The sequence below is a fragment of the Gigantopelta aegis genome, chromosome 14, assembly GCF_016097555.1.
Source record: "Gigantopelta aegis isolate Gae_Host chromosome 14, Gae_host_genome, whole genome shotgun sequence".
NCBI lineage: Eukaryota > Metazoa > Mollusca > Gastropoda > Neomphalida > Peltospiridae > Gigantopelta > Gigantopelta aegis.
Window position 1 is genome coordinate 45,905,375 of NC_054712.1, and position 19,225 is coordinate 45,924,599.

General features: G+C 41.2%; 2 protein-coding genes across 2 annotated transcripts; both read right to left on the bottom strand.

The window, feature by feature from the left end:
- Positions 1–1,067: 1,067 nt before the first annotated feature.
- Positions 1,068–5,565, bottom strand: LOC121388045 (tubulin beta chain-like). Its single transcript, XM_041519249.1, has 4 exons — positions 5,409–5,565; positions 3,729–3,837; positions 2,338–2,693; positions 1,068–2,023 (listed from the first exon to the last, which is right to left on the bottom strand). Exons 1-4 carry the CDS (start codon positions 5,463–5,465, stop codon positions 1,205–1,207), a joined length of 1,341 nt encoding a protein of 446 aa, XP_041375183.1. The 5' UTR covers positions 5,466–5,565; the 3' UTR covers positions 1,068–1,204.
- Positions 5,566–11,596: 6,031 nt separating this feature from the next.
- Positions 11,597–16,906, bottom strand: LOC121388046 (tubulin beta chain-like). The gene is made up of 4 exons (XM_041519250.1): positions 16,750–16,906; positions 14,973–15,081; positions 14,159–14,514; positions 11,597–12,842 (listed from the first exon to the last, which is right to left on the bottom strand). The coding sequence occupies exons 1-4, from the start codon at positions 16,804–16,806 to the stop codon at positions 12,024–12,026; spliced, it is 1,341 nt and encodes a 446-aa protein (XP_041375184.1). The 5' UTR covers positions 16,807–16,906; the 3' UTR covers positions 11,597–12,023.
- Positions 16,907–19,225: the final 2,319 nt, after the last annotated feature.

The window sequence follows — 19,225 nt, forward strand, 5'->3', positions numbered from 1 at the left end:
TCTAATATTTGTACTAGGTTAAATTTCATTTTATTTCCTGTAATATGCTTTTTTCGTACGTACGAAATTATTTGAAGACAAAATCCAGTTTTCGCTTCTTACAATTATTAAGACGACCAGAAACACATTGAATATACAGACACTGATATTCTAAACACGAAAATATATTTAATATGTATGTCTAATCGTAGAAATATTTTATAAGTCGGAAACATCTTATAATGCAGCAAACTCAGGAATGTTCTTTTAAATTACACATGATTATGGGGTTACCCACGTGAATCAGATGAATCAGGAGTTGAGCATTTTGAAATAATCAAACTAACCAAGTCATAGTTGCTTTCGTACAGAGGTAGACGACTGTACGATTCTTATCATTATTTGTACAGAACAAAAATGTACTTGTACATCACTTATTCTAATGACATACGGCAGACCTCGGCATGAAACTAAGTTGAGGAGAGTCATTAATTAATCTCCTAACTTAAATTATGAGAACCATGTCGATATCTTATAAATTCCACATGCTAAAGGGAGCTCCATTTCCTGCCATGGACGGAGGAGCCGGCATGGGTCGACACTTGCACCCATGACAGACGTACGCTACAACAGCTTGCTCTGAATGTGCACGTTAAGACCTATGACCTGACCAGACCTGGGGAGCTAAAAATCTCCTTAAACTAGTCTTAGGGAGTGATGGGTAGCGATAGCAATAGCTCCCCTTAAACATCGAGGTCTAATTGCCACCGCCCCCCACCCCCAAAAACAAAAAATCACAAACAAAAAAATCACAATTAATCAATAATACCTGTAAAGAACAGAAAACAACAACAGATTCAAATTAAGGAAGACCTGTATTGACCTTAACTTTCCCCAACACGATAAACACATTTCGTATGCGGTTAGATCCTGTTCCCACCTTCAATATTACAAGTTCTCAGTATGACTATCAGCTTTCCTTTCGTGTTTTACTGGCACAAACAAGAGTATTATTCAATATTTCTTCACCGGTAGTCAGCACCAGAAAATAAATAGATTAATACAAACTTTAAATAAGATGAACTGCTTTGTGTAAAATTAAATACAAATTAAATTTAAAACGCTGAACAAAAGCGTAAATATTTCAGGTCCGCATTTACTGGCAATTGTCCAAATGTTAGTAAAGGAAGTCAGGATCCTTTTGTTCGTCAGAGTGCACTCCAGTTTAAGCTTCTTCTTGTTCACCCTCCTCCTCATCAAACTCCCCCTCCTCCTCGGCGGTGGCATCCTGGTACTGCTGGTACTCAGAGACCAAGTCGTTCATGTTGGACTCTGCTTCAGTGAACTCCATCTCATCCATACCCTCTCCAGTGTACCAGTGGAGGAAAGCCTTTCGCCTGAACATGGCGGTGAACTGCTCAGAGATTCGCTTGAACAGTTCCTGGATGGCGGTGCTGTTGCCAATAAAGGTAGAAGACATCTTGAGACCACGTGGTGGGATGTCGCAGACGGCTGTCTTCACGTTGTTGGGGATCCATTCCACGAAGTAACTGCTATTCTTGTTCTGGACGTTCAACATCTGTTCATCAACCTCCTTCATGGACATGCGGCCACGGAAGATGGCAGCAACAGTGAGGTAGCGACCGTGACGTGGATCACAGGCAGCCATCATGTTCTTGGCATCAAACATCTGCTGTGTGAGTTCAGGGACTGTCAGGGCGCGGTACTGCTGGCTTCCACGGGAGGTGAGTGGAGCAAAGCCTGGCATGAAGAAGTGGAGACGTGGGAATGGAACCATGTTGACTGCCAGTTTGCGAAGATCGGCGTTCAGTTGACCAGGGAATCTGAGACAGGTTGTGACTCCGGACATGGTAGCAGACACCAGATGGTTCAAATCACCGTATGTTGGGGTGGTCAGTTTCAGGGTACGGAAGCAGATGTCGTACAGAGCCTCGTTGTCGATACAGTATGTCTCGTCTGTGTTCTCAACCAGCTGATGGACTGAGAGGGTAGCGTTGTAGGGCTCAACCACTGTGTCTGATACCTGAAAAGCACAAATTTGGTTCATTTAGACTTCTCCAAACAATACATTGTTAATGATGGGGTGTTGTTAAACATGCCTCCATTCTTCAAAGAATAACATACGTATAATATAGTTTAATCCAACAGGTTGAATCCAAAAACAGTTGTAACTATTAAATGCAAAACAACCGCTCACTACATATTTGTAGGACGAGGTGTATTAATTGAATTACGACAATTATTTTATATCATCTTTGTTAGTTCCTAGACCCGACACTAACTGGAGACGTCGTCGCTGCTATAGCAATCAATTAGTATTAACATGAAAATATTTACTTTTGGTGATGGGACGACTGAGAATGTGTTCATGATTCTGTCTGGGTACTCTTCGCGGATCTTGCTGATGAGCAGGGTGCCCATACCGGAACCAGTGCCGCCACCTAGGGAGTGTGTCAGCTGGAATCCTTGAAGACAATCGCAACCCTCCGCCTCTTTTCGGACCACATCAAGAACTGAGTCTACGAGTTCAGCGCCCTCTGTGTAGTGACCTTTGGCCCAGTTGTTGCCAGCACCGCTCTGACCGAACACGAAGTTGTCTGGTCTGAAGATCTGACCGAAAGGTCCGGATCTCACGGAGTCCATAGTTCCGGGCTCCAAGTCGACCAAGACAGCACGGGGAACATATTTGCCACCTGAAATAAGAGAGCTAACGAATTTAACTTACCATAAATGATATTATTAACTGACTTTCAGACTGAAGTAGCAACTGATACAAAAACGCAGTTAGTCCTGTCTTTTCGCTACTAAGAGGTTTTATTTTGACTTTTGTAATGATATCAACTGTAGGTGTATGACGCCAAGAGAAATACATTTAAGAGCGCCTTTCAACGTCCGCCAATCACATAGGAGTGAAATGCACCTACCAACAGACAGGATAACACATACCACGGCCTTTGATATACCAGTCGTGGTGCCCTGGCTGAAACAAGAAATAGCCCAATGGGCGCACCAACGGGGATCGATCCCAGACAGACCGTGCATTAAGGGAGCGCAGTACCACTGGGCTACGTCCCCCCCCCCCCCCATTTACACAGAACGTCCAGCTTCTAAATAATATGACTATCGTATCCATCTAATAAACAATCTGATTAAAATTAGCTTCGTTGGTTAATTACTATTACCTGTGGATCTAACAGCACCCCGTTGGAGTTCATGTCCAGTTGACCTTTCATTCGACCAATCAATCAAAAACTTACTTGCAAAATCATGCCAGTGATTTGAAAAGAATTTGAAAACATTCGGGATTATGCCCAGGGTATACGAAATGATTCGGGTGAATTACGAAGTATGCCGGAAACTAATTTCAATATAATTTTTAAAAATAAAATTCGTTTCAAGACGAAAAATATACCCGTGATGGTCTAGCCATAAAATATGTTTATACTAGTATATAATCCAGAGTGTATTACTTCACTTTTCCCCCGGTTTTTTAATGTTGAAATATTGAAAGTTCGCCTATTGCATAAATAGTATCGCCCGATATTTTTAGAATTTGTATGCTCCCGAATAACGCTATAAAAGGCGAAGTGTAATTGGTCGATATTTAAATTATTATTTATAGATGAAATGCCACCTGGACATGGGAGTCCACGTAATTCTGTTAGATCTACTGGTAGACCAGTATAGCTAATTTTAATCAGATTGTCTAATAAATGTCTGATTGTAACCTGTTGCTTCATTGTAGTAGACGTTGATTCTCTCCAGCTGGAGGTCGGAGTCGCCGTGGTAGGTGCCGGTTGGGTCAATGCCGTGCTCGTCGGAGATCACTTCCCAGAACTAGGAGAGAGAGAGAGAGAGAGAGAGAGAGAGAGAGAGAGAGAGAGAGAGAGAGAGAGAGAGAGAGAGAGAGAGAGAGAGAGAGAGAGAGAGAGAGAGAGAGAGAGAGAGAGAGAGAGAGAGAAAGAGAGAGAGAGAGAGAGAAAGAGTTAAAAATACGTCAATAAGTGTCACACGACTACTATGCGCACACCTGTCTGTGGGAAAGTACATATAAAAGATCCATTGAAACTAACTGAAAAATATAGCGGGCTTCCTCTGACGATTACATGTCAGAACTACCAAATGGTTTCAACATTCATTAATAATTCATTGTGTTCTAGTGGTGTCGTTAAACAATGCGTGCTTGAGGGGTAAGGAAATCGGAGCGGCTGAAATCTGATCTTGGTCAAGGTTGTCAAACAGTGTGATAGTTACCATGGAGATGTCAAGCAGTGTGACAGTTACCATGGAGACAATGGCTTAGCCACTTGAAAGTCTATCAGGAAACTACGCAAATAATGTGACTATATGCCCTGAACATTCCATACTTCCAAAGCACACAACCTGTACAGTGATAACTCTCTGGCCCAGTTTTCAACGGTTCATGACACGTTCATTACTCACAGATTACAAAGGTTATGTTTCATTTTTACAATTATATTTGTTGTAAAACTCGATTCATATTATTCCATTTCGTTAATAAATACATTACATTATATTACGTTTATCCGTCTTTTTTTCCTTAAGCGCTCAAACTTTAACAATACAAAATAACCAGCTAAACCAAGTTGACTGCTAAAATGTACTTTGCTGGGCGAACAACTATAACGACAGGCTTGCACTCTCAGGTGTTTGCCCTGCGGTTTTATCAGCCAGGACTGGTATATCAAAGGCCGTGGTATGTGCTATCCTGTCTGTTGGATGGTACATATGAAATATCCCTTGCTACTAATGGAAAACAATGTAGTGGGTTTCCTCTCTAAGACTATATGTCAAAAATTACCAAATGTTTCACATCCAATAACCGATAATTAATAAATCAATATGCTCTAGTGGTGTCGTTAAACAAAACATTTTTTTCTTGTTTTGTGGGTTCAGTTTTAAAGCTATAAGATGTGTTTTTCCTTGTCTTGCCTCTACCTCTTTTCCATCAATGGAAACAAAAAGAAAAACAAAGAAAAGAAAAAAATACCCCCTTCCAAAAAAAAGAGTAAAAAAATAATAATAAAAAACATTTCTCTCACTGTTGTGAATTATTAAAACTACGCTAAGGTACGTACGGAACAGACGACGTTAAAAAATAAGACGCGGCCTATGTAACACATTATAGAGAGATTAAGAAATCTATTTCAGCTCCAATTTAAACCTATTATATAACAGGTTTTTAAAAAAATACATTTTTATTATTATTAATTTTATTTAATTTCTACTCCTACCATTCAACCTAAATCGTGTTGGAAAGCCATAAAAACCATTTCACCCACTGCTAATGCGAAATTTTAAAACTAATGCACGTACAGACCACACGATATTTATAAAAAAAATGAGACCTGACCTAAAATATACATTAATAAGTCGAATCAACTTACTTTAGCTCCAATCTGGTTTCCGCACTGCCCGGCTTGAAGGTGGACTATTTCTCTCATGATGGACCGTTTGCGTAGTAATACAACGTTGGTGTTCCTTTAGGTCTGTCGTGTGTCCCCGGAGTGAAGCAGACACCGATGTTAGTTCCTTTTGTACGACACCTTGTGTTTATGCTGACCTCTCCAAACAAATGGACCCACTTCTGTTGGTTGCCACGTGACGTCACAAATCCGTTTTACATATATATATATAGACATAATTGAAAGGTGAGGTAAATGTTGTGCTGGGGGTAGCGAGGTAAAGGGGGTGGGGGTGGTGGGTGGTGGTGTTTTATAATTTTACAAAATGAAGGTCAGGTCATAGGGTTTTGCGTGCACATTCAGAGCAAACTGTTGTAGCGCACGCCACAAAATGAAGCCTGTGTTTCCACTTTTATACAACAAAAATGCAAATGACAGATAATAGAAAAAAAGGTTAAAGTTTGTTTTGTTTAACAACACCACTAGAGCACACTGGTTTATTAATCATCGGCTATTAGATGTCACACACTTGGTAATTTTGACATAGTCTTAGAGAGAAACCCGCTACATCTTTTTCCATTAGTAGCAAGAATCTTCCATATGCACCATCCCGCAGACAGGATAACACATACCACGGCCTTTGACATACCAGTCGTGGTGCACTGGCTGAAATAGCCCAATGGGCCCACCGACGGGGATCGATCCGAGACTGACCGCGCATCAAGCGAGCGCTTTACCACTGGGCTACGTGCCAGCCGACAGATTATACAAATGACAAGTTTTCTAAGTTTTAAGTGAGTCACTCACTTTGAATATATGGGGGCGGGGCGTAGCGCAGTGGTAAGGCGCTCGCTCGATGCGCGGTCGGTCTGGGATCGATCCCCGTCGGTGGGCCCACTGGGCTATTTCTCGTTCCAGCCAGTGCACCACGACTGGTATATCAAAGGCCGTGGTATGTACTACCCTGTCGGTGGGATGGTGCATATAAAAGATCCCTTGCTGCTAATCGAAGAGCAGCCCATTAAGTGGTGACAGCGGGTTTCCTCTCTCAATGTCTGTGCGGTCCTTAACCATATGTCTGACGCCATATAACCGTAACAAAAATGTGTTGAGTACGTCATTAAATAAAACATTTCTTTCTTTCACTTTGCATATATTTGTGTCAAATATGAAGGGGTGAGCTTAAAGTTGTATCAGGACCAAAATATTTATTCATTTTCCTGATATGAAGAATATACCCCCTACACGAGAAAAAACGCAACTTCCAAATACTTTCATTTACTTCTCTTTATCAGGAACGGCGGAGCAGTGGGGGGGGGGGGGACAAAATATTATTGGTAGTAAATCTTAAGGCAGAGATGAATTTTAATTGTAGAATGCAGGAGATTGCATTCCAGGATATTTATTTTTAAAATTTTTACGGAGGAGCATACCCCTAATCCCCTAGAAACTTTGCTTTGCGCCATCGATCTCAATCATCCCCCCCCCCCACCCCCCACCCCATGTCGACTTGCTTCCGCCATACCTGTTATACACTTGCTTAAATACCTTTATGTGCGCTGGGGTTTATTTGGTAATTTATCCCACAGACAGGATAGCATATACCACGGTCTTTAATAAATATTTAAGTGGACCCTCCCACTTTCTTGTCTTGATATATACCTCCCGTTTCATAAGTGTTAACCTAGTGGTTGATGCTGGTTGGTGTGTGTGTGGGGGGTAACCTTTGAATAATTAACTTTTAAATAAAAAAATTATATGAACCCGTTAATTGAATCTAGATTCTGCTGTGCGGAATTGCGATCCCACCTAAGAGGTATCCCCTGGTTCTATTTTAGGAATCTGTTTTTATTTCACGTTCAAAATTATTTAACTTTTAAGAGACCTAATTTCAATATTTATTATAAGAGAACCGTCAAAATTGCTTCCAATTTTCTTTACATTTTGTGTCTTAATGACATATTTGGCATTATTTAAAATTTCCAGAATACCTTTTTTTTTTTACTTCTAATTAATTTTATTGTAATAACATTTTACAATGTATAATACATTATAATATATATATATGTATATATCTATATATATATATATATATACACACCTGGTTTTGGATACAATGCCTGGCCCGAGTCAGACGTTGTATCCACAACAAGCGTGCTTGAACATTTATTTGATATAAGCACGTTAATTCCCGACATTTGACCTGACAGTCTTTTGCGGGAATACATACATACATACATACATACATACATACATACATCATACATACATAACATACATACATACATACATACATACATACATACATACAATTATCACAATGAGAATATCAACCCAAGGAATTAAAGCGACTTTTATTGGTGAACAAGTTTCGTATCAGAACTAATGAATGTGGTACAATTTGGTTTTATTTAACTAGAGCACATTGATTTATTAATCATTGGCTATTGGATGTCAAACATATGGTAATTTTTGCATTGTCATAGAAAGGAAACCCGCTACATTTTTCCATTAGTAGCGAGGGATTTTTTATATGCTCCATCCCACAGACAGGACAGCAATACCACGGCCTTTGATATACCGGTCGTGTAGCCCAATTCACTTATCGCTATCGAAGGATTAAAGCCAGATATAACCAGTGTTATATTTGTTTGTGATTGTCATCTGCTTTTGAAATCAGTTGTATGAGCGACTCTATTCACAATGTCAGATCGTTTGACAGTGGGGGACGGTTGCCAGGATCCTTTGTATTGAAATTCAAAACTGCCACGCTGAGGGCGGTAATAGGTTGATCACAAGGTGGGGGGGCGGGTAAAAAAACATGGTAGTTGTGTGATAGACCTGCAGGTTATTTAGTCTTTAATTTAATTAATGGTTATGATGGTCACATATGAGGACACGTCAGAACATTTTAAACCTCCGGCTGTTTGATGTTTAGAAACACACATGATTAGTTCAAACCGTAATTCATTCAACAGCACGAGCGAGAGCAGGAACGAGAAGGACGAAGGAGTCCTGAGAGATGAGAGAGGAGAGAGAGGGAGAGAGAGAGAGAGACCTGCGAGAGACGTAGAGAGAGAGAGGCGAGAGAGGAGAAGAGAGAGACTGAGAGAGAGGAGGAGAGAGAGCGAGAGAGAGAATTTTTTAGGTAGCGGTGGTTGTTTGAGAGAGAGAGAGAGAGAGATAGAGGGGTAGAGAGCATTGAGACTGAGAGAGAGAGAGAGAGAGGAGGGCGGGTTTTTTTTTGGTGTTGCAGAGGAGAAGGGAGAGAGAGAGAAGCGAGACGAGAGGATAGGACGTTGAGTGAGAGAATTGAGGGAGACAGGAAGAGAACGAGGGGGAGAGGGAATGGGGGAGAGACAGTAGGAGATCGAGGAGGAGAGATGAGGGAGGGGAGGGAGGGAGAGGAGAGGATTAGCGGAGAGAGAGAGAGAGACGAGAGATAGAAGAGAGACGAGAGTACGATAGAGAGAGAGAGAGGAGAGATACGAGAGACGAGGGAGAGAGACAGAGAGAGAGAAGATAGAGAAGAGAGAGAGAGAGAGGGAGAGACGAGAGAGAGAGAGAGGAAGAGAACGAGAGGGAGAGGAAAAGGGGATGAGAGAGAGAGAGAGAGAGAGGAGAGAAGAGGAACGAGGCGGAGAGAGAGAGGGGGGGGGACCGTGGGGAGGGTGAGGGAGAGAGAGGACAGAGAGACGAAGAGGGGGAGAGGGATGGGAGAGAGGAGAGAAAGATGAATTGATGAGAGAGGAGAGAGAGAGAGGAAGGAAGCGAATACGAGGAGGGAGGAGGAATGGGAGAGAGAGAGAGACGAGAGAGAGCGAGAGAGAGATGAGGAGAGAGGAGGATGAGGAGAGGAGAGAGAGAGAGAGAGGAGAGGAAGAGGAGGAAGAGAACAGAGGTCTGGAGAGTGGAGATGAGATTTTTTCGATTTGGAGAGAAGAGAGAGAGAGACGAGAGAGAGAGAGGAGAGAATAGAGGAGAGGGGAGACGGAAGAGGAGAGAGGAAGAAGAGAGAGAGAGAGAGCAGATTTGCGCAACCTTTTAAACTTCGGCGGTTTGAGTTTAACACATGATTAGTGTCAAAACATAATTTAATTAACAGAAACGAGCGAGAAGAGAGAAAACGAGAGAGAGAGAGAAAGAGAGATTTTTTTGGGAGAAGAGAGAGAGCGAGGAGAGAGAGAGGAGAGAGGAGAGAGAGAGAGAGAGAGAGAGAGAGAGAGAGAGAGGAAGAGATTTGCGCAACCTGTTTTTTGTTCGCGCATTAAATTTAGAACATCATTTGCACGAATATAACCGGTTACGCGAAATGAAAATTGGCTAGTTGAATTTATTTTTGCAAAACCATAAAAGGGTTACGCAGATTTGAAAGTCTTCAAGGCCTGACAATATGCTACGTACTGTCTGGGACAGATATTAAAGCGTTAGCGAGAGAGAGAAAAAAACCCTCGCTGCTTGCCAATTAACAGCAAAACATGTTTAATATATTCTTACAAAGAGGGCAGCACCCGACGGGGATAGATCCTAGACCGACCGTGAATCAAGCGAGCGCTTTACCACTGGGCTACGTCCCCCCCCCCCCCCCCCCCCCCCCGCCAAGTGGTATAATGTTCAGTTCGTATTTATTTGTTTCATTTATGTGGTATATAGTTAAACAATGATTATATAGTAGCCAACAGATTTGTAATGTTGATAAAGTGGGGTTTTTTTTAACGACACCACCAGAGCACATTGATTTATTAATCATCGGCTATTGGATGTCAAACATATGGTCACTTTGACAGTCATAGAGAGGAAATCCGCTACAGTTTTTCCGATAGTAGCAAGGGATCTTTTATATACACCCTCCCAAACATGGTGCACTGGCTGGAACGAGAAATAGTCCAATGGATCCACCGACAGGGATCGATCCCAAACCGACTGCGCATCAATCGAGCGCTTTACCACTGGGCTACGTTCCGCCCTCTTGATACAGATTTATAGATGACAGAAGCGTCAACAGAATGACTTCTGTAAGTGTTTGCGTTGTTATTCCTGTGAATATATTAAATTTTATTACCCCAGTGGTCACTCATAACAGGGAAAATATTTTCAATATTTTCTCAGTGAGAAATATTCAGTGACAACTGAAAAGTATTTCACTCGGGACATAAATTTGATAATAACTGCTACCTCGTTTATTATCCTCAATATACATTATTTTGGGGCTACCAACGTGAATCAGATCTGGAGTTGAAATAATCAAACTAACCAAGTCATAGTTGTTTTCGTACAGAGGTAGACGACTGTACGATTCTATCATTATTTGTACAGAACACAAATGTACTTGTACATCATTCATTCTAATGACGTATGGCAGACCTCGACATGAAACAAAGTTGAGGAGAGTCATTAATTACTCTCCTAACTTAGATTATGGGGAACCATGTCAATACCTTATAAATTCCACATGCTAAGGGGAGCTGGCCACAGACCACAGTTAATTACGCTATACGTTTCTATATAGCGTTTGTGGCTGTAACATTTTTTATTAATATCAACAGGCCCATGGATTTTTGTTTTTGTATATACCTTTGCCTGCTTGGGGGAAACATACCCTGAAAAAGACAACCCCTATTGTCCAGCTGTTTCTCCCAGGATATTGGTTTAAACAAAGACACCCACATTAGACCTGGCCGGAGTACACCCATTTTACACAAAAAAACACTACTTTTGCATGGGCCGGAATTACCACAAACAAGTTTTCAATGTCAACAAGTTACACATTTTTACAAACTACATGCTCTCCCCTGTCAACTTCAGTCAAATAGTTGCCACTTCAAAGCTGTCTGCCATCAAATAATCACAGTCAAACAGCAGACTACTTGCGCGGACAAATTTCCGGATCTGTTGCCAGCTACATTTCCTGTCCTGGACGGAGGAGCCGGCATGGGTCGACACCTGCACCCATGACAGGCGTGCGCTACAACAGCTTGCTTTGAATGTGCACGTTAAGCCCTATGACATGAACTGGCCTGACCTGACCTGACCTGGGGAGCTAAAAATCTCCTTAAACTATTCTTAAGTAATAGCTCCCCTTAAACATCAAGATTATTTTTAATTGTCCCAAATATAGAAAATCCACAATCAATCAATAATACCCGTCAAGAACAGAAAACAACAACAGATTCAAATTAAGGAAGACCTGTATTGACCTTAACTTTCCCCAACATGATAAACACATTTCGTTCGCGGTTAGATCTTGTTCCCACCTTCAATATTACAAGTTCTCAGTTTGCTACAAGTCCTCAGTATGACTATCGGCTTTCCTTTCGTGTTTTACTGACACAAACTAGAGAATTATTCAACATTTCTTCACCGGCAGTTAGCACCGGAAACTCACCAATGTCTAAATATTTTACTTAACACTGTATAGAAGCCAAAATAAATAGATTAATACAAATTTTAAATAAGATGAACTGCTGTGTGTAAAATAAAATATAAATCAATGTTTAAAAGAAAAGAGTAAATATTTCAGGTCCGCATTTACTAGTAATTGTCCAAATGTTAGTAAGAGAAGTCAGGATCCTTTTGTTCGACAGAGTGCACTCCAGTTTAAGCTTCTTCTTGTTCACCCTCCTCCTCATCAAACTCCCCCTCCTCCTCGGCGGTGGCATCCTGGTACTGCTGGTACTCCGAGACCAAGTCATTCATGTTGGACTCTGCCTCAGTGAACTCCATCTCATCCATGCCCTCACCAGTGTACCAGTGGAGGAAAGCCTTTCGCCTAAACATAGCAGTGAACTGCTCGGAGATTCGCTTGAACAGCTCCTGGATGGCGGTGCTGTTGCCAATGAAGGTGGCAGACATCTTGAGACCACGTGGTGGGATGTCGCAGACGGCTGTCTTCACGTTGTTGGGGATCCATTCGACGAAGTAGCTGCTGTTCTTGTTCTGGACATTCAACATCTGCTCATCAACCTCTTTCATGGACATGCGGCCACGGAATATGGCGGCAACAGTGAGATAACGGCCATGACGTGGATCGCAGGCAGCCATCATGTTCTTGGCATCGAACATCTGCTGGGTGAGCTCAGGGACTGTCAGGGCGCGGTACTGCTGGCTTCCACGGGAGGTAAGTGGGGCAAAGCCTGGCATGAAAAAGTGGAGACGTGGGAATGGAACCATGTTGACTGCCAGTTTACGAAGATCAGCGTTCAGTTGACCAGGGAATCTGAGACAGGTTGTGACTCCGGACATGGTAGCAGACACCAGATGGTTCAAGTCACCGTAGGTTGGGGTGGTCAGTTTCAGGGTACGGAAGCAGATGTCGTACAGAGCCTCGTTGTCGATACAGTATGTCTCGTCTGTGTTCTCAACCAGCTGATGGACTGAGAGGGTAGCGTTGTACGGCTCAACCACTGTGTCTGATACCTGAAAAACACAAATTTGGTCCAGACAATACATGTTTTTATGATGGGGTGTTGTTAAACATGCCTCCATTCTTCAAAGAATAACATATGTATAATATAGTTTAGGTTGAATGCAAAAATAGTTGTAACTATTAAATGTAAAGATACAACTCACTAGATATTTTCAGGACGAATTGTATTGACTGAATTACGACAATAATTTGTTCTTTTTATGTCATCTTTGTTAGTTGCTAGATCCGACACTAACTGTAGATGTCTTCGGTGTTATAGCAAGCAATTGGAAATAAATACGAAACACAAGTTAATTATTACAAGACGTTTGCTCACTGAGCGCTGACCTAATTAAATTCAATGGTTAAGTAACGTTTTGACATTGGCTTTTTCACTGTCAACACCATATCTATTTTAATAAAACGGCGGTCGCGAGCCAATTCGCTCAGCATATGGAACTTTAAACATTTTTCTACCCGAAAATATTTTTGTTATATTTTTCCGATTAATTTTTCCACCGTCATGTTCCATGTTTTAAAATCGTTTTGATTCCATTCCTATTGAAAAAGCTTGAGGATTCCCTGCTAAAATCGCAGACTCGAAGGGATTCCCCGTGTCAAGCATTTTGACAGGAGGCGTTTTCACCCCAGTTCGCTAGCCAATTAATGCCTTAGATACTTGCCGAGCTATCTGTGTAAATATTTTTTGATTGGTACAGATCATGATCCGTCATATTTTAATTGAAAAAAGTTACGTTTGCCACCTATCTTACTTTTTTCGCATGCGCACTCCGTATGCGTGCTCTTGTCTACTGTTCAAAGGGCTTAATGGGTAGGTGTAAGGCCACTACACCCTCTTCTCTCTCACCAACCAACTAACAACTAACTCACTGTCCTGGACAGACAGCCCAGATAGCTGAGGTGTGTGCCCAGAACAGCGTGCTTCAACTTTAATTGGATATAAGCACGAAAATAAGTTGAAATGAAATGTCTGCTGTTGGTTGAGAATGTGAAAACGTCAAGGTTTGTAAAGAAATGTGTCAATTTCTCGATTTTATGAGCTCTTATGACTTTGGGATTGATTGTAGATTATGATAAATGTGTAATATTTGTAATTTTTGTCTAATAAACGACACAAAGGTGTTGTAAATATTGTATGATCACACCCCTTCTCTGTAAATGTCTAGTCTGGCTCTGTCGCAGACAGCGGGATAAGTAGTCTATATTTAGACGGATGGTGTGTCATAAATCTAAAAATAGACAGCCACGCCAGCAAATTTCTTGTAATGGCGATGCAAAATATTAGTATTAACATGAACATATTTACTTTTGGTGATGGGACGACTGAGAATGTGAGCATGATTCTGTCTGGGTACTCTTCGCGGATCTTGCTGATGAGCAGGGTGCCCATACCGGAACCAGTGCCGCCACCTAGCGAGTGTGTCAGCTGGAATCCTTGAAGACAGTCACAACCCTCGGCCTCTTTTCGGACCACATCCAAAACCGAGTCTACGAGTTCAGCGCCCTCTGTGTAGTGACCTTTGGCCCAGTTGTTGCCAGCACCGCTCTGACCGAACACAAAGTTGTCTGGTCTGAAGATCTGACCAAAAGGTCCGGATCTCACAGAGTCCATAGTTCCGGGCTCCAAGTCGACCAGGACAGCACGGGGAACATATTTGCCACCTGCAATAACAGAACAAATGAATTTAACTTACAAACAATGCTATTATTCAGGGCCTAGCTTGAGATTTTCAGGTGGTAGGTCTACGCAGACTTTTTTGGCGATGATATAAAACGCAACGACACAGAGCACACACGCATTTATATCATATAAACAATATTTGTAATCTCAGGTGGTAAACAGCTGCGTACCTGCGTATATGGATGCTAGGCCCCTGTTATTAACTGACTTTCAGATTCAAGTAGCAACTAATACAAAAACGCATTTAGTCCTGTATAATTATGTTCTTTTCGCTACTAAGAGGTTTTGATATCAATTGTAGGTATTTGACGACAAGAGAAAACAACTTCTGAGCGCCTTTTAAAGCCCGCCATTCACACAGAACGACCAGGTTCTAAATTTAGTAAATTATATGACTATCGTATCCATCTAATAAATGTCTGATTGTAAGATATTTTACCTGTTGCTTCATTGTAGTAGACGTTGATTCTCTCCAACTGGAGGTCGGAGTCGCCGTGGTAGGTGCCGGTTGGGTCAATGCCGTGCTCGTCGGAGATCACTTCCCAGAACTAGTAGAGAGAGAGAAAAAAAGAGAGTTAAAAATACGTCAATAAGTGTCACACAACTGCTATGCGCAAACCTGTCTGTGGAAAAGTACATATAAAAGATCCATTGTTACTAATTGAAAAATATAGCGGGTTTCCTCTTAAAACTACATGTCAGATTTACCAAATGTCTATTGCAGCCGATGATTCATTGTGTTCTAGTGGTGTCGTTAAGCAAAGCAAAACTTCAATCTGTATATTAGCGTGCTTGAGGCGTGAAGGAAATGAAAGTGTCTGTCGTCTGATCATGGGCAAGGATATCAAACAGTGTGACAGCTACCATGGCGACCATGAAGGTCTATCAGCAAAGCACACAATTAATGTGACTACCCGCCCTGAACATTCCATACTTTCAAAGCAAACAATTCTGTACAGTGATAACTATGTAACCTGATTTTAACGAGCCGTGACATGTTCATTACCCACAGTTTGTTTGTTTGTTTTGTTTATCGACACCAATTGAGCACACTGATTTCAAACATTTGGCAATTTTGACATATAGTGTTAGAGAGGAAACCCGCTATATTTTTCTGTTAGTAGCAATGGATCTTTTATATGCACCATCCCACAGACAGGATAGCACATACTACGGCCTTTTATATACCAGTCGTGGTGCACTGGCTGGAACGAGAAATAGCCCAATGGGCCCACCGACGGGGATCGATCCCAAACTGACCGCGCATCAAGCGAGCGCTTTACCACTAAGCTACGTTGCGCCCCCTTATTACCCACTGATTACAAAGGTTATGTCAGATTTAAAAAAAAAACAAAAAAACCCAGTAATAATAAAATAAAAAAAAATAAAAAAAATGACAACCTGATACATATTATCAGTATCCTATTTCATTATACATTATATTATTTGATTTTCATCTCGGTTTTTATCCTTAAGGGTTTACACTTTAACAGTGTACATAAGACAATCAGCCAAAGCCAGTTAGTTGATCGCTAAAGTGTACCTGCTGGGTAAACAACCACAACGCTCTGGTGGTTGTCGTGCTTCACCAGACAAAGGTGCAAACAAATATAAGACCCATAAAAAAAAACCCAACTGTATTTCTGCAAGGAGCAATATACATGTCCGATGTAGGTGTTAATGTAAACACAATTTTAAAATGACTCAGTATTCAGTTTAAGGCAAGAAAAAGGTGTGTGCCATGTATATGTTAATGATTATTATAAATACGAACTCGAAAGACCTGAGATCTGGCCAAAACGTTTAAGTCATATAAGATGGGGTTTTTTCTTATTGTATGTGTTCAGTTTTAAAGCCATAAGATGTGTTTTCCCTTGTCTTACCTCTACTTAGTTTTCCTCAATGAGAGCAAAAACAATACCCCCCCCCCCCAAAAAAAAAAAAAAAAAAAAAAAAAACAAAAAACAAAACAAAAACAATCCCAAAACAACAAAACCCCTAAAACAAAACCCAGAAAAAACCCCCGCAAAACAAACATCCCCCAAAACCCCAATAATAATAATCTCTACTCAACCCACTCACACTTAATCGTGTTTCAAAGCCACAAAACCCACTGCTACTGTGAATTATTAAAACTAATGCACCTACAGACCATACGACATTTTAAAAAATGAGACCTGACCTGAATTATACATTAGTGAGACGAATCAACTTACTTTAGCTCCAATCTGGTTTCCGCACTGCCCGGCTTGAAGGTGGACTATTTCTCTCATGATGGACGGTTTGCGTAGTAATACAACGTTGGTGTTCCTTTACAGTTGTCGTCTGTCCCCGGAGTGAACTGGATCCCGGTGTTGGTAAGTTTTGTACGACACCTTGTGTTGATGGAGACCTCTCCAAACAAATCGACCCGCTTCTATTGGTTGCCACGTGACGTCACAAATCCGTTTGACATATTTATGAGATAACTGAAAGGAGGAGAATCACCGTGAATACGTTTTTGTCAAATATGAAAGGACATCCAGGACCAAAATATTTACTCATTGTTCTGCCATGAAAAACATACCCTAAAAAAAACCCATAACACCAACAAAACACCAAACAAACAAGCAAAGAAATACTTTCATTTACTACTATTTATAAATGTATTTGATAAAATCTACTAGAGGTGAACGGCATGTTTGTACCCGGGTGTTTTAATCTACATTCCAGGGCCGTACCCTCCGGGGGGGGGGGGGGCAGGGGGGGCAGGGGGGGGGCAGCCGCCCCCCCCCCTGAGAATCTTGTCCTTTTTTTTTTTTTTTATATATATCTCCAGTAATAGCACAGAAATGTCAGGGTTTAATTTGTATAGTGTTTAATTCCCTGTATTTTGTATGTCATACGCTCAGGTAATATTCTAGAGGTTATAATATGTTATACGGCTACAGGTCTCTGACCGTCCATATTAAATAATAATACTGTATATCGAGACCAACGCGCTAAAAATAGAACAGGAAATGCATAACGGAAACCCTAATAGTTTGATATTTCGAGAATACAAAATCTAAAATGGCAAGTATGGCCCATGATCGCCTTAGTGGACTAGCTATGCTTCTTTGCCATCGGAACACACCATACATTCCTTGCCCAGAACAGATATACTCTACAAAATGTAACTGGAGACAATTAGCTCATTAAATTAATGTACTACAGCTGTAACAAATGTACAATACTGAACTGCAATAAAAACACAATGTGCTTCAATGTCACCTATACCACAAACTCAATATGTGGCATTGCGAAACAAGAGCTGTATCTACCTGACATATCTTACAGGAATGACCTACACATCAGATTCTTCAGGAATGTCCTACATTTACTATACAAATCAAACAAACCTGCAATTATTTGGAGAGGAAAAAACCGATTGCTATATCATGCTATCAGAAAATTGAATATAACTTTGGAATTTGAATTCATGACGTCATACTGCCACTTGTCTATTTAGACTTCGAAATAAAAAAAAACACTTGTCTGTTTAGCTTGACGGATTGTTGTCACAGTAAGTCTGTTTAGCTTAAGAGTGCAGCTTTAAAAAAACATCTTAGACTTGACCCACCCAAGTGCCCGTCCTAAATTTAATAATGCCCTCCAAAATAATATAGTAATTCAGATCCAACAACGTCATGTCCCAACTCATCTAAACCCTTCTTGCATTATAAAATCCTACAAGATAACTAAATCACCGTTTGAAAAATGGCTAACTTTGCGAGTCCTTTAAATAATAATAATTTAAAAAAATCAGTTTACAATACTCTGCCAAATAATCATTGAAGTTGTTTAAATTTATTGTTGGCAATTGGTCAATTTTGTAATTCATGTCAGGAAAGGAAATCATGCCCCCGGACTTCTAAAAGGTTCCGCGTTTTTGGACAAGTCACAATTTGTTCTATATATAAAAAGTAGTGACCCCCCCCCCTCCCCCCAACTAGGATTTTGATCAGGGTACGCCCCTGAAAAAGGTCAAGATTTCAATCTTTATAGTATGTTAAAAATTATTTATAAAATTTAGTGCCCCCCCCATGTTTTGCATGATAAAAAGTGCGGGGGGGAAATTCAGTACGTTCTAAAATACCCCCCACTCCAAAGGTGTGTGTGTGTGTATGGAGGGGGGGGGGGGGGCATGTCCCGAGCGACCAGCCTGACAAGGCAAAGATTGTGTCCACTACAACCGGCACCAAGTCCCCCCCTCCGACTCGAAAGCTAATCTCAAAAAGTTCATAACTGGGAAAATCAGGTCCGGCTAAAACCTGAAAGTTCATGCTTTATTTGGATTCATGTGGACCCAACCGGCCTCGTGACTAGCGTCGTGGTTACTAAACATCGCAAGTCTACAGGCTGGTAGGTACCGGGTTCGTTCGATCCCAGTCGAGGCATTAGATTTTTAATCCAGACCCCGAATTCCAAATTTACCTGAGGGAGTGCTCCGCAAAGGCTCAATGGTAAGGTGAAACCACTTGGCCGACCAGTGAAACCATAACTGTTTAAAATAATAGGCCATGGTTTTTGCGTATCCTTACGTGTGGGAAGCGCAAATACAAGATCCCTAGCTGCTAATCGAAATTGGGTAGAGGGTAGCCCATGTAGTTCAAAAGAGAAACAGCAGTATTTCCTCTCAAATCTATGTGGTCCTTAACCATATGTCTGCGC

Excerpts from the sequence above, each read along its gene's own strand:
- LOC121388045 (XM_041519249.1), bottom strand. The coding sequence starts at position 5,465 with ATGAGAGAAATAGTCCACCTTCAAGCCGGGCAGTGCGGAAACCAGATT. Across the intron at positions 3,838-5,408 it reads GAAACCAGATTGGAGCTAAA|TTCTGGGAAGTGATCTCCGA; the intron begins GTAAGTTGATTC and ends TCTCTCTCCTAG. Across the intron at positions 2,024-2,337 it reads CAGTCGTCCCATCACCAAAA|GTATCAGACACAGTGGTTGA; the intron begins GTAAATATTTTC and ends TGTGCTTTTCAG.
- LOC121388046 (XM_041519250.1), bottom strand. The coding sequence starts at position 16,806 with ATGAGAGAAATAGTCCACCTTCAAGCCGGGCAGTGCGGAAACCAGATT. Across the intron at positions 15,082-16,749 it reads GAAACCAGATTGGAGCTAAA|TTCTGGGAAGTGATCTCCGA; the intron begins GTAAGTTGATTC and ends TCTCTCTACTAG. Across the intron at positions 12,843-14,158 it reads CAGTCGTCCCATCACCAAAA|GTATCAGACACAGTGGTTGA; the intron begins GTAAATATGTTC and ends TGTGTTTTTCAG.